Source organism: Fistularia commersonii, chromosome 16, assembly GCF_037954325.1.
Source record: "Fistularia commersonii isolate RoL2024-O1a breed Wild chromosome 16, RoL_Fcom_v1.0, whole genome shotgun sequence".
In the NCBI taxonomy this organism is placed as follows: Eukaryota; Metazoa; Chordata; class Actinopteri; order Syngnathiformes; family Fistulariidae; genus Fistularia; species Fistularia commersonii.
Genome location: NC_141299.1, coordinates 6485079 through 6498370, shown reverse-complemented (window position 1 = coordinate 6498370; position 13292 = coordinate 6485079). Strand labels below are relative to the sequence as shown.

General features: G+C 42.9%; 1 protein-coding gene across 1 annotated transcript; it reads right to left on the bottom strand.

The window, feature by feature from the left end:
* Positions 1-222: 222 nt before the first annotated feature.
* lrrc52 (leucine rich repeat containing 52) lies at positions 223-12717 on the bottom strand. Its single transcript, XM_086162331.1, has 2 exons — positions 11661-12717; positions 223-665 (listed from the first exon to the last, which is right to left on the bottom strand). The coding sequence occupies exons 1-2, from the start codon at positions 12307-12309 to the stop codon at positions 319-321; spliced, it is 996 nt and encodes a 331-aa protein (XP_086018457.1). The 5' UTR covers positions 12310-12717; the 3' UTR covers positions 223-318.
* Positions 12718-13292: the final 575 nt, after the last annotated feature.

Genomic DNA, 13292 nt, shown 5'->3' with positions numbered 1-13292 from the left:
CAGTAATCTCAGAGGTCATTCTGTACTCCTGAAGTGAAGGCATTGTCATCCTTATTGCTTTCTTTCTCTCTCTTTCTCTCTTGCAGACACATACACATTCTTACACACTTCCATTTTCACGCACACACATTCTGTCCAATATGTTTAGGAGCATATTGTGATATCTAAATCTGTAACAAAGAGAAAAAGTCAGATCTTGGTTCGTCGTAGAGCCTTTGGTCTGAGTCCTCTTTTTCTTTCCTGTTTTTTTTTTGTTCGTTTTTGTCTCCAGTTGTTTCATCCTGCTATCGCTCCATTCTGATGGTTCGCATCAGTCCATCACACCTGCATGCTAGGTTTGTTAAGATCCCCATTTCCCTGGTTCCCACATCCTCCTCCCCCACAGCCTCCTCCTCCTGAGCCAAATCCTCCCCTCTCGTCCTCGTCGTCGCTGTCCAGTTCCTCGCTCTTACGTTTGCTGTAACGCTCATATAGCACCATGAGCACGCCCATCACCCAGGCTGACACTGTGCCAGCTGAGAAGATGACAAAGCCGATGGCGATGAAGAAGAGGTAGTCCCAGTAGCCCAGGCCTTGGTGGCAGTCTGCCCGCAACTGCATACCAACCTCCGCCAACCGCTGGCCCGCCAGCTCTGGGGGATTGTGGCAAACTGTCTGGCCCTCATCTGGGAGAGGAGACATAAGGAGAGAGAAGATGTGAATCGATGAGAAAAGGATATGAGATAAAGGCAACCAATGGCAGAAAATGGTACAACTGTATTGGGCGCGGCGTTAGCTGAACAAATACAAAGGAGATTAAACATAATTATTCATGGCAAAATGTTAGATGGGGCAAAAACAAGTCTGGAAACAAGTGACTACATAAATATGCATACACACAAGTATTCACCCATACACACACCCAAACAATCAACATTTCTAATACACAGATAACCTTTGTGACAAGAAATCCTGGGGGACGCCAGATTTTACCTTAGCAATCTAGAGCAGGTCATGCAAATATTATTTGATGCACACTTATGCGTGCACACAGACACACACACACACACACACACACGTGTGGCCACAAACATGTAAAGAGAGCAATACTTCTATAAGACCCTGACATACCAGTCCCCCCGACATCATTAGAAACTGACACATCACTGTACAGCAGAGGACAGATTCGATCTGCGGATCAAAATGAGGCATATATAAATCGATCACAATAGAGATTTGCTTTATTTGTACTTTTGCTGACACATGCCAACATTCACTACAAGGTCAGATGTCAAGGATGAAAATCCAAACTGAGCCAGTTTGGATTTAGTGTCAACAATGCTTAACATGCTTTTTTTAATTCTGCCATGGTGACTTTGCAGTAACATTAGCATATAAACAATGTTTTTAAATTAGTATGACCGCAGGCTGTTGTAATGAAAAGGAGAAGTTCTGTTCCATGAAAGTATCTAATAGTGTGATCAGAAACAATAGCAGCAAAAGCACTTTTTTATCACTCCATCTGACTTCATTTCTTCTTAGCAGAGCCACTAATTCCCATGCTCCTTCACTGTCACACTCTCTGCATGCTTAATTATGATCTCTTATGAGCAGTGTAGCCACCAGACAGACAAGTAGATTTTGGTAGTTCTCGAGTGAACAAAAACAGGCAAACAGGCAAAGGAGGAAGAAGGTCAACTAAATGAAGGAACGCATGGAGGAACAGCGAAATGTTTGCATCCGTACGCAGTGAAAGACAGAGTCAAACCTCGGAGGTGAAACAAAATGAGACAGGGCGGAGTATTGTCCCGTCCATTGATGGATTACCGCTGTTAACTATGTTAATTAAACAGTACTCGTCTCATGATGAAGCCAAAGGTCTGATCATGGAAATTAACAATGGGGAAATTGTTACGAGAATAAATGAGTATAACTTATTCTGCTTGGGCTACCTGCTAGGCAGACACAGCTTCAGTATATGAAAAAATTGGGAAAATGTATTTTTTTTGTGTCCTGGCCAGAAATATTGAACTCTGAGGCCATTTTGGCATGTGCCTATTCTGCTCAAGTCCAATTTAAACCCAAGTTAACCCTGGCTTACACTGATTTGCCTACTGAGCTGATTATTTCTAGCGTCATGCTGTTTATAGACACCCAGACATTCCCATGTAATGTTTACATATTCAGTCAATGTGATATACCATTCTCTCACACACAGCCAGTGCTATTCTTTACTATAGAAACGGCATCGGCTCCATTTGAATAATTTACAACTCTTGCATTTACACTTCTTGAAAGTCCATCGCATACTGCTGTTATATATGCACGCACAGGTGTATATATAGCATATATATACACAGTACATATATATGCCCAGTACAGTACATCAACTTTCCGTGGAGGACGTTTGTGATACAGAGACAAGTAAACATCTTAAAAAAGGCTGTATAAGTAAGAAGTAAGAAGGGTCTCAGGGTACAATTGATGGCTCAGGAAATTAATAATAAATAAAATAATAGGAATTTCTGCTCTACAGAAGTATATACCTCTAAATGATGATGGCATTTTCACTACTAAAATGTGAAATAAAATTACATTGTCATATACATGACATATGTGCAAACATTAAATTTAGATTTAGCGCTCCGCTACAAAATTCTACCGACTTTAACAGTCCTTCACTATAGGGGCTTCCCAAACTTGCATCATAAATGATTGTCCTTGATAATTTACCTGCTCAGGTTTCTTTGTCTCTCTACATTCATGACCAGCTTCCTCTCCCCACTCATGCTCTTTTCCTCTCTCACTTTTTGAATGCCATTACATCTGGCTGACGGTCACTCACTAACACCATCTGTAAAAGCTGATCCACTCAGTCTCATCCTGCCAATCTTGCCTTAAGCCAGGTGTGACAAAGTCTTTTTCCTTGGATATTTGTCTGCGCAGTGAGGTTGCTGTCTACAGCCTTCCAAAATACGTTCCAAACACAGAAATATTGCTACTTTTTTGTTATTCTGGTCTCCACCCAAACAAAAGATGGATTATGGAGAAAGATCAAGCTTGTCCTGGAAGTTTTATATTTAAATGTAAACTGAACAGCTTCAGTATTTTGAGGGCCAAAATGAATCACAAAGAACGTTAGAACTGAAGAGGAATTGGCCTCTGGATTACTAAACAAAAAATTCTTTTTCCTGAGCATATGAAAACGAACATTTGCCAGAAATAGGATCTAAACAGTAGCCCCGTTCAATCGCACATAGGAGGAAAGTATTTGAGGATGATTCACTCAAGGTTCAAACTCTCTCTAACATCTGTTTCTTTGCATCTCCGTGGTTTTCCATATATCACTCAAGCTGGGGAAACTACTCATACAACATTCTGACAGATTGCCCTTGACATTTCAAATGTATGTCCCTGTTTTCCACAGGTACTATATATACAGTACTTGCCTCAGCAGTTAGTTCAACACTGTTTTGAAAGTCCAATGGTGCAATTGATAACCCCTTCACACTGAGGAAATTGCCTCTTTCATTGCGTTGTTTTGCATGTAAATGAAGCTATAGATGACAGTGGATCCAAATGCTGTCATTTTGATAACCTGTTCCTCAAGCACAAACTTTCTAATTAAGAGTTTGGTAGTGTCTAACCCAGGGCTTGTCAACATGAGATAAAACTGAATTGAAATTGATTTTAACTTGCCTTCCCGTTTGTCAGTGGGCCTGCAGAGATTTAAAACACTCGTTAATATCCTTTAAGGCCAAGAACAGCACTCTCGCTGTCATTCTTTAGATATCAACACAGCCTGCTTGCGTGTTTTCGTGGGTATGTGTGACAAGACGGATGCGTTTGTCATCTTATTTCTCTTAGTTCAAATCTACACAGTGCCATGACACTGACAGCAGCCTTGAAGAAACCACATTTTTTCCTAAACTTTCTCATTCTATATACAACAATAGCAGTCACATTTACTCACAGATGCAGAAGATTTGCACAGTATGTGAATCGACTACGATTCGAATATTGCGCTGGACATATACCATACATATTCAAAGAGGGCTTGGAGACTGGATTTCAACGTTCATATTATTTCTTGAGTTCCCTGGGGCAGAGCCGGTGGGAAAGCACAACTCCTAAACAGCTAGTCAGTAAAATTTTGCCAACTTGCATTTGAACAATGGTGGGAGAAAACACGTTCACCTGAATTTGTGCTGGTAGTTATTCGAAGACTTCATGTTTGCCTTAAAAAAGTAAACCAGCAGGCCGAATTTGGCTGACCAATACATACCCCTCACTTAGTAAAAACACGTTCAGACAGGATTGCTTTCTTTGGAGCGGCCAGACACTTCCGTGCACATTTATTCCCCGATACCCACCCATATAGTAACCAGGCCAGATTAGAGTAAAGACACCGAGTGCTTGTACAACTTTTAGAACAGTATAACGTTTCCTGCGGTGGACAAACATGTATCATTCTTTGTTAATTGTAGATTGAACAAACTTTCAACAACTTTGAAAATTAAATTTGCACTTGATGTCTAGGAAAGCAATTTTCCATATCTGAAAGTGTTTGTCTGCTTTTACCTAAAGTATGTTGTAATATAGATTCTGATGCAGGGTAGTTTTTCAGGAGCTTGGCTTGGCCCCTTAGTTCCAGTGGCAGGAACTCTGAACATTTTGGACAATTCCATGCTCCAAACTTTGTGGGAACACTTTAGAGCTGGCCCTTTCCTTTTCCAACATGACTGTGCACCAGTGCAAAGAGTCCCGACCTCAACCCGATAGAAAACCTTTGGGATGAATCAGAGCGGAGACTGAGAGCCAAGCCTTTTTCGTCCAACATCAGTGTGTGACCTAAACACTGAACCGTGTGGACAGCCCACCCAGAAGAGTCGAAAGTGTTATAGCTGCAAAGGGTGGATCATTGTCAATGTCATATTGAACCCTATGGATTAGGAATGGGATGTCACTTAAGTTCATGTGCGAGTCAAGGCAGGTGAGCGAACACTTTCGGCGATATAGTGTCGATTTGGCTGGGGGTTTTGGTAGAATAGTCAACTTAAATTCTTAAATTTAAGCATATAAAAATAATTAATTTGGATATTTTTCAGACATCTCCTTTGTTTCATCCACATTTACCTTTGTTAGTTTCCTCCAGTCTTGATTTAGGCTCTAAAAGGATTCATAAGTCGGCACAGATGTATGTGTTTTTGTTTGTGCAAAATCGTGAGCTGCATAATATTTGAGCTTAGCTGACAAACTAAGAGAGATATTCGTCAGCTCTCAAGGTGCTGTTTATCACATAAAACACACAAAAGCATACACAGACAGACCAGGGAACAATGAACAGAGCCGTTTCATTTAGGGTTCTGGGATTACTTGGGTTCAATCAGGTGTAGTACATTATTGTGCACATGCATACACAGTTTGTTCACTCACATACAGATGATCAGAGCTGTGAGGTATTAACATGCAGGGCAGGGAGCCATCCTGTAAACTGGTAGCAGAGCTATTTTTAAGCAGATTAATTATGCCAATGCATATGGTAATCAGTATGGCTGCGATATCATATAGAGGGGGAGGTGGAGGTTATACATGCAAACATGTACTCTGTTCACCCTGATCACAGAAAGTCATCTTCTTTAAAGAGAAAATATGTGTTACTACGATGATGCTGTTTTTTCCATATTCAGATCAAGTGTTTCCTGGTTCACTACATGTGGTGTGAGCAGAAGTCTATAATAATTAAAATACAAACTGACAGCTTTCTTGTTTTGGAGGGGGAATAAGACCACAATGGGTTATAGTGCTCTTAGATGAAAAAATTGTGTTTTCGTCATGAGACACCCTCCAGCTGCCACCATGTTTTTGTGTTGCTGCTGTATTTACTTCCAGAACCTACCTCAAGGAGGTGGGGCAGCCCTTTGACATTAAGATGCTGCAATATCCTGGTGCCTTTAAGACTGCTCCAGGAATTGTTTAAAACACAATAATGGCTTATCACTTTTCCTCAAGTCTAAATACGATGTTGTCAAAAACAAAATCATATACGGGATGCTGAAAAACATGTTAACAGTAATTTAATAGGGTTATAATGACATGGTTGGCATCATGTTGCGTCAGCTTTGTTGAGTTGCCAACTTCCGTTGGGGACTAACATGTCAAAACACATCTTTCATGTGATAAATATCCACTGATGTTAATGCTTGTATTACCTTAACTTTACTGGCTTAGCGGTAAAGTCCCTGGGTCAGATACATAGGAGGATGCTGCTGCGACCGTTCTCCGCTGACCTTGTTGCAAATGTCCAGTCAAAAAGACACTTTCCAGTCAAAGCAGACCCGACCGTCTCCGATTTCCTTTCAATTGTGGGCCCCTGCTGACGGCACCACAGGACAGTGGGTTGAAAAGTAGAAGACTGTCCTCTCTGCATTGCTCCCTCTCCAGGCCCGAGCGGAATATTGCGGACTATTTATCAAGCCCAAATTAGCATGCTGGAGTCTGTCTGTCCTAATTGTGGATTGTCAGGGTTATGTTTGAATCTCAATTTTTAGGGAGAGGTATGGAAATTTCCCTTTTCTTTAATAGAAAGGTAAACAGCTCATTTTCTGCTAAATCTATACGGAAGCAAGCCACTGTGGCTCACTTCAGGTATTTCGTTTACTTAAAGAAAACAAGGTATTGAGACGGCAGAAACGATCATAAAAGCTTTCACTCTGTTGAGAGCTAAGATATTTTTTTCTCTGGTTAAAGACTAAAATTGTGCACAGATGATGACTTTAAAGCTCCGATTCCAGTTTGAGATCAAGTCTTGTTTAACCACTTAAAAGCATCACACGTGCGTTGGTGCTTAAGAATAGCTGGACTTTTCCCAATAAGTCATGTCAGCACAACTCATCTTCACAAACAGGGTCTTGGAAAGTATTCCACCACCTTTCCATCCATCTTTCTACATATGATACTTAAGTGAAGAGTGAATGAAGGTCAGGTAGCAACAGCACTTTCTCCTCTTTCTTCTCTCATTTGTGCTTATCAGTCCTTCTGTCTTTAGAACCCTCCACTTTTCATTTCCATTCTTAGCATTTATCCTCCCGTCAGCCTTTTTCGCTCTATTTCCTTCTCATTTGATGTCCTCCAATTTTCTCAGTTTTGCTCTGTCATCTTCACACTTTCCCCTCTCTTGTCTCTGTTCTCTTGGCTAAGAAGGCGCAAACACATCAGCTCGGAGGCAAACTCACACACCTGGGAACCTCCCCTCTCTCGCTACCGGTGATCATTTTGCAATGACAAACACAAAAACAATCAATTGTGGTATCCAGCTCATGCTGCCAGCGGCAGATGAAAATATAAACTGGCTCAACTCCTTGAATAGGCCAGTCGAATTTGTGTTCCTCATCGCCAGATGGACCTGAGATCCAACAGATTAATAATGTATCATCTACCTGTCAATGCCTCCCTGTCATCATGAACACTTTAATGAATTTGAGTGACAGATGTGGCACACAGATGAATGATAATTCTCAGGGTCCAAGTATTTCTTTCCTTTTACTCACTTTTTTCTGTCCATGTATCTTTTATGTGAGGCCTGTTCATAATTATTCTCAGTTCTTCCTGTAGACAATTCACATAGTCTCCTTCCTGATGTACACATATATCATATACAATATATTTGTATATGCTTATATATGAATATTATCCTTTAGTTTTTAATGGCGGGTGGTGTGAAACCTGGATCACACACACATTCATACATACATGCATATTTAAATATGTGTATGTATATATATATATACATATATATATGTATGCATGTATATATATGTGTGTAAGTATATATGTATATATGTATGTATGCATGAGTAAATAAATATATATATGTATGCATGTATATATGTGTGTGTGTGTGTGTGTGTATATATATACATATATATATGTGTGTGTGTGTGTATACAGGACTGTCTCAGAAAATTAGAATATTGTGATAAAGTTCTTTATCTTCTGTAATGCAATTACAAAAACAAAAATGTCATACATTCTGGATTCATTACAAATCAACTGAAATATTAAATATATATATTATATATATATATATATATATATGTAGGTATGTGTGCGTGTATATGTGTATATATAAAGTACACGGTAAACACAGTATAAGTGTTTTTGGTAGTAATTAACTTTTGCCCTATATTTGGCCCTTGCTGTGCCTCGGCTGCTTTCCCTGAATCGACAGACTGGCCAGGCCATCAAAGATTATCAAGAAACCCCCTCTGCACTAGAACCCTGAACTACACACTCACGACACACACTCATCAAAATCAAGCTATTGGAGTGTACAACAGGTTGCTCATCATGCTGAAATTCCATTATGAGAGTAAATGTTCTGTATAAGTGCAAAGTGTTGATGGAGAATGGGTTTCTCAGGGAAATAGAAACTCTTGATCATTGTAATAGATATGAGGGCTGAAAGACATTATTCTGAAATCATCAACCCTTGTGCATTTGGGCTCGATGCCAAACAGCAAACTCTCTGCTAGAAATTATTTACAAGTGGATTCAAAGAAATATAATTAAAGAAAAGCAATAGTATCACACAGTTCTAACAAATGGTAGCGATGAAACAAAAGAAAGCAACAGATGTTCATAAAAATCTTACTGAAAAGACTCAGGTCAATAATCTATTTTGTGACTTTTTATACCTATGGGTAGCTGAAAGTTAGTTGACATAAAGCTCATGAAGTTAACCAAATAGGTTTCTAACACTAGTTGTAATTCAACTGTTCACATTTTGATTCTAACAGGTTTTGTGTTGCATTTCATTGAAATTCTGTCCTTATTTTTATTTTATCCCTATTTTTATTATTGTTGTTTTCATTTTGGTAGAATCACATTAATCTAAAATTGAAGGGTGTTTCACTAGTATGAAATGATCCCCTTACATAAAGATCGCAAAGTTATTCATTTTTTTTTTCCATGGCCTTCAGACTTTTTGATCAATAGAATTACTCGGTGTAGGGAAGGAAACGATTGGCTCCTTGGTTGAATTACCAAAGTGTCATCCTGGTTACATCATACAATTTATCCTCGTTCCATGCCTAGAAACATTTGGATTACTTACCAGATGAATCTGTGAATGTGTGTGATGTCATTCATTCTGTGACTTTTTGATAACCAGGAATTTTAGTTACATGAAATGATAAAAATGTATTTCTTTCATTCCAAACTGTATTTTGATTTTTACACAAAATTATTTCTGTGTGGGAATAATTGTTTATTTTTTTTTCTATTATTTTTATTTTCTCCAAAGCAAAACTTTTGAAAAATTGACCATCCAGTTCAATATTGCTGTGAGGTTCTGTGGCATGTTTGCTTTTGCACAGATATAACTTCACAAAAACACAACCTCAGTGCACCTGCCAGCTTTTCCATTTCACGGGGCAGCACTTACATGCCAAACAAAAAAGACCAACCCAGGCAAACAGGCGCAACCACCAACATATAATTTTCAACCTGAAAGAGAATATGACACGCACAAATGCAAAAATTCTCTTCCCGGTCATCCCTGTACCTGGACTATCCAGGGATTCTGTGAGCTTGTGCAGCTGTTACACACTTATAACACACAAAAGCCCTGGATTTGCATGCACCTGATTCATATTCAACCCCACAGCTAAGAACAGCTGGAATCTTGTATATTAGACTCACTGCCCTGCAGTCAGATTGGAGGACATTTGTGACCACGTAATCACTCTGCATGCTCCACTGGCTGTTTTAGTCGTGTTGTTGTTTTCAGTTAATTTTTTTTTTTTTTTTACAAAATGTCTCCATCTCAACGCCATGCAAACAGTCAGAAAGAAAATTATAACACATAGTAATGTGGGACCACTGACCTTGTTTTGACATTGGACACTTTTTTTCTCTTTTAACCAGACTTCGTGTCGTGTTTTCACTGCTGATGATCGGAAGAGCAACTGATTCATGGCCTTGAATCCCACATGCCGTTCACCGGAAGTGAACTTAAATTAATTGCTACTTCAATCTGAAGGCAGGTGTTCAAGACTACCAGTCACATTTTTGATGGGTGATAAGAGGTACGGTATGTGGAGGGTTTGTTTCTGACTCAGGTACTTGCTTATTTGTACAGATTATGAGTCATATTACAGAAGTGTGGTTTCAACCGGAATAGCGTGGCCGGATGTTGTTTTATAAGCCGCGATTAAAAGGAGTGGCGTCTGAAGGTTGTAATGGCTTCACTTCTCAAAAATGAATCAACGTTTCCATTTTTAAGTCATCGCGGAAATGTGTTTTACAAAGACGAGATACTACGTGAGGCGCATGCAACAATGTGTGTCTTACACTCAGTCCTCGATTTACTCCGGGGTGATGTGAAAGGGAATGTGGAAATCAAGTTCCAAGAGTGGTTGTCTGGGGATAGCCTTCCTCTAAAGTTGCCGTATGCCTGATGGCATTGTTTCCACAGGTGCTTCGGCCCTGGTGTCTCCCCAAACATAGAGTCCTACATTGACTCACACCCTATAAGGGGAGAGTGAGTCACTCTAACACACTGTCCTCAGTGGATACAAAGGGTTGAGGATTTTAAAGCCCCATCATTAAGCATGTGGACTGAGGGGCCAACACATCGGGCAGCGAGAGAATACCCAGAAATATAGCTGTGTGTGTGTGTGTGTGTGTGTGTGTGTGTGTGTGTGTGTGTGTGTGTGTGTGTGTGTGTGTGTGTGTGTCAAGCTGACAAAAAATCGACACAAAAGGACACTGCATATCCTCTCAGCATTATCTCCGCCTCTAGGACCCAGACGGTGCTGTAAGATCGATGGGATGTACACCAACTGTTAAGGCAGCTATTATAAGCAGGACGGACATCACTGCTACAACCGAATCCAATCCCCCTCTTATACTAACTCTATTAACATTTCATTTAAGGGCCATCTGAGCTCCTCATAGCTAAGAAGGTCACAAGACCCGTTCGCTGTGATTTCTAATTCCATTCCAAGCAGCATAAAAAATGGATGCTGGATGTGACTGTTACTGTCTGAGTAAGAAAAAAAAAACAAGTCTTCTGATTTGCAGGGAAAACCTGAGAGCTTGTTTAGAACTGACGGGCAGTTTGAGAGGCTGGGAAATCAGATGGGAGAAATAGAAAAACAAACTGGATTACGCTGTCCTGTGTGTGTGTGTGTGTGTGTGTGTGTGTGTGTGTGTGTGTGTGTGTGACTGTTTTTGCGAGAGAGAGAGAGAGAGAGAGAGAGAGAGAGAGAGACAGGAGAAACCCGTGAAGTGTCTTCGGTGACTGTGCGCATACGCATCTGCAAAATGAAAAGAAAAGTAACAGCGTGATAAGTGGCGCACTATCTGGGATTAAACCAAACAAGTGCCCTCCATCGAATTATCTAAATGACTTGATGTGACAATAACAAATGACAAGACCTTGGGGTGTCTTTGGCTCACGATCTCACCTGAGCGACGCATTGTTTGTTTACCAGTGAACTGGTTCCAGAGTGGAACCCTCTGCTGCGAGAGGTCCCGCCGCGGCGCCCCCTTCTCGAAAGTCTGGAAAAACATGGGTCTGAACTTGGGCTCAGACCAACCAATCGGTCTATCGCGTGAAACAGTTGTGTCCGTGTGGTTGCGTGTGTGTTCGTGGTTTTGGCCTCAGCTGATCTCACCTTGGAACTTGAAGCCCTCTATTTGCACCCAGAGGCAGAGGTCCTCCGTGTCACAGTCGCACCTCCAGGGGTTGCCGCTCAGCCCCAGGGAGCGCAGGGCAGGTAGGGCGATCAGACTGCTGATGTTCAGGGCCGTCAGGTTGTTCCGACTCACATCCAGCACCTGCAGGGCCACGTTGTCGGCGAAGGCGTCCGGGTGGATCTCCCCCAGACCGGGGTTGTCGGTCAGACGCAGCATGACGAGCGACGCCAGCGGCCCGAAAGTCCGGTCCTCGATCTGCAGCAGGGTGTTGAACGACAAGTCCAGATAGGCGAGTTTCCGCAAGTTTCCGAAGGTGGATTCGGAGATGTCGGCGAGCGAGTTGTTGCTGCAGTCCAGATAGACCAGATCGGACAGGTAGTTGAGCTGCAGCGCCGGCAGGTCCCGGATGCGGTTGTTGGAGATGATGAGCTGCCTCGTGGCCAGCGGCAGGTCGCTGGGGAACAGGGTGAGCTCCTGGCCCGCGCACTGGACCACCAGCTGGTCGTCGCACACACACCTGTCCGGGCAACCGGCCGTGAGAGCCGGGGAGGGGGCCACCCCCATCACGAAGATCAGAAGGAAGAGGAGCCGGAGGGACTGGGCGCTGGGCTCGGAGAGGAGACGCATGACGAGGCCGCCCAGGGCGTCATGAACTCGGGCTGAGCAGGACCAGGACTCCCCGGAGCTCTCCGGGCATCCTGCATGAGGCTGGGGAGCAGGGAGGAGGAGGAGGAGGAGGCGGCGGCGTCGCTGGCCTACAAGCCGGCGGCTGTTTACATCCAGTCTCTCTCTGCGTCTCAGTTTCAGTCAGTCACTGCGCGCTGTCCGGCGCGCCACGCACATCCCAACGACACGCACCGGAAGGTGACCGGGAGACGCTGCAGGTCGGAGCGGCTCACCGGACTTTTCTCCGGCGGGGACAAACACGACCGGCCGGTGCACGTTGGCGCTCCGCCCGCGGTTGGTTCATCTTGCTCAGTTAGTTGTCGCCGGCCGAGTGCATGGTGCGTTCACTTCCCACACACCCCGACGACTCTTGGATGCGTTGAGTCTTTTCTCGTTTTTCTCAATATTAGTTTGCGGCACCGTCGTGCCCGGTTCCCTCATGAAAGCGCGTCCGGCAGCGAGTCCACCCGTCCGGCTCACACACGACTGGCCGCCGCTCTGCTGCGCGCAGACGATGCTCTCCGGCTCTTTGCGCCCTCCCTCTCTGCCTCCTCATGCGCGCTTATCCTGCGGGTCCACACACACACACACACACACACACACACACACACACACACACACACACACACACACACACACTTGTTTTGCTGTGTGTGGCGTCACAAGGTGTTTCCTTCCTCAGTCAGACATCCAAACATTCCCAGGAAGGAAACTTAAAAACATGAGTGATTACTCTCTCTGTCTCTACATCTTCCTCTGCTTCCCCCCCACTCTCTTACTCCCTCTCTCTCTCTCTGACTGTCTTTCTATCTCACTCTCTCTCTTTTGGCCTCTCTCTTAGTCTCCCTCTCCCTCTCTTCCCATCCCTGGCTTCCTCTCACGTCCATCCTCTCTCTTTCTCTCTCTCTCTCACACACACAAACACAGTCTAGTCTTGCACAGAT

Bases quoted from the DNA above. Each gene is read 5' to 3' on its own strand.
- lrrc52 (XM_086162331.1), bottom strand. From the start codon at position 12,309: ATGCGTCTCCTCTCCGAGCCCAGCGCCCAGTCCCTCCGGCTCCTCTTC. The intron at 666-11,660 runs GTGAGATCAGCT...CTCCTCTCCCAG, and splicing joins AGAGGGCTTCAAGTTCCAAG to ATGAGGGCCAGACAGTTTGC.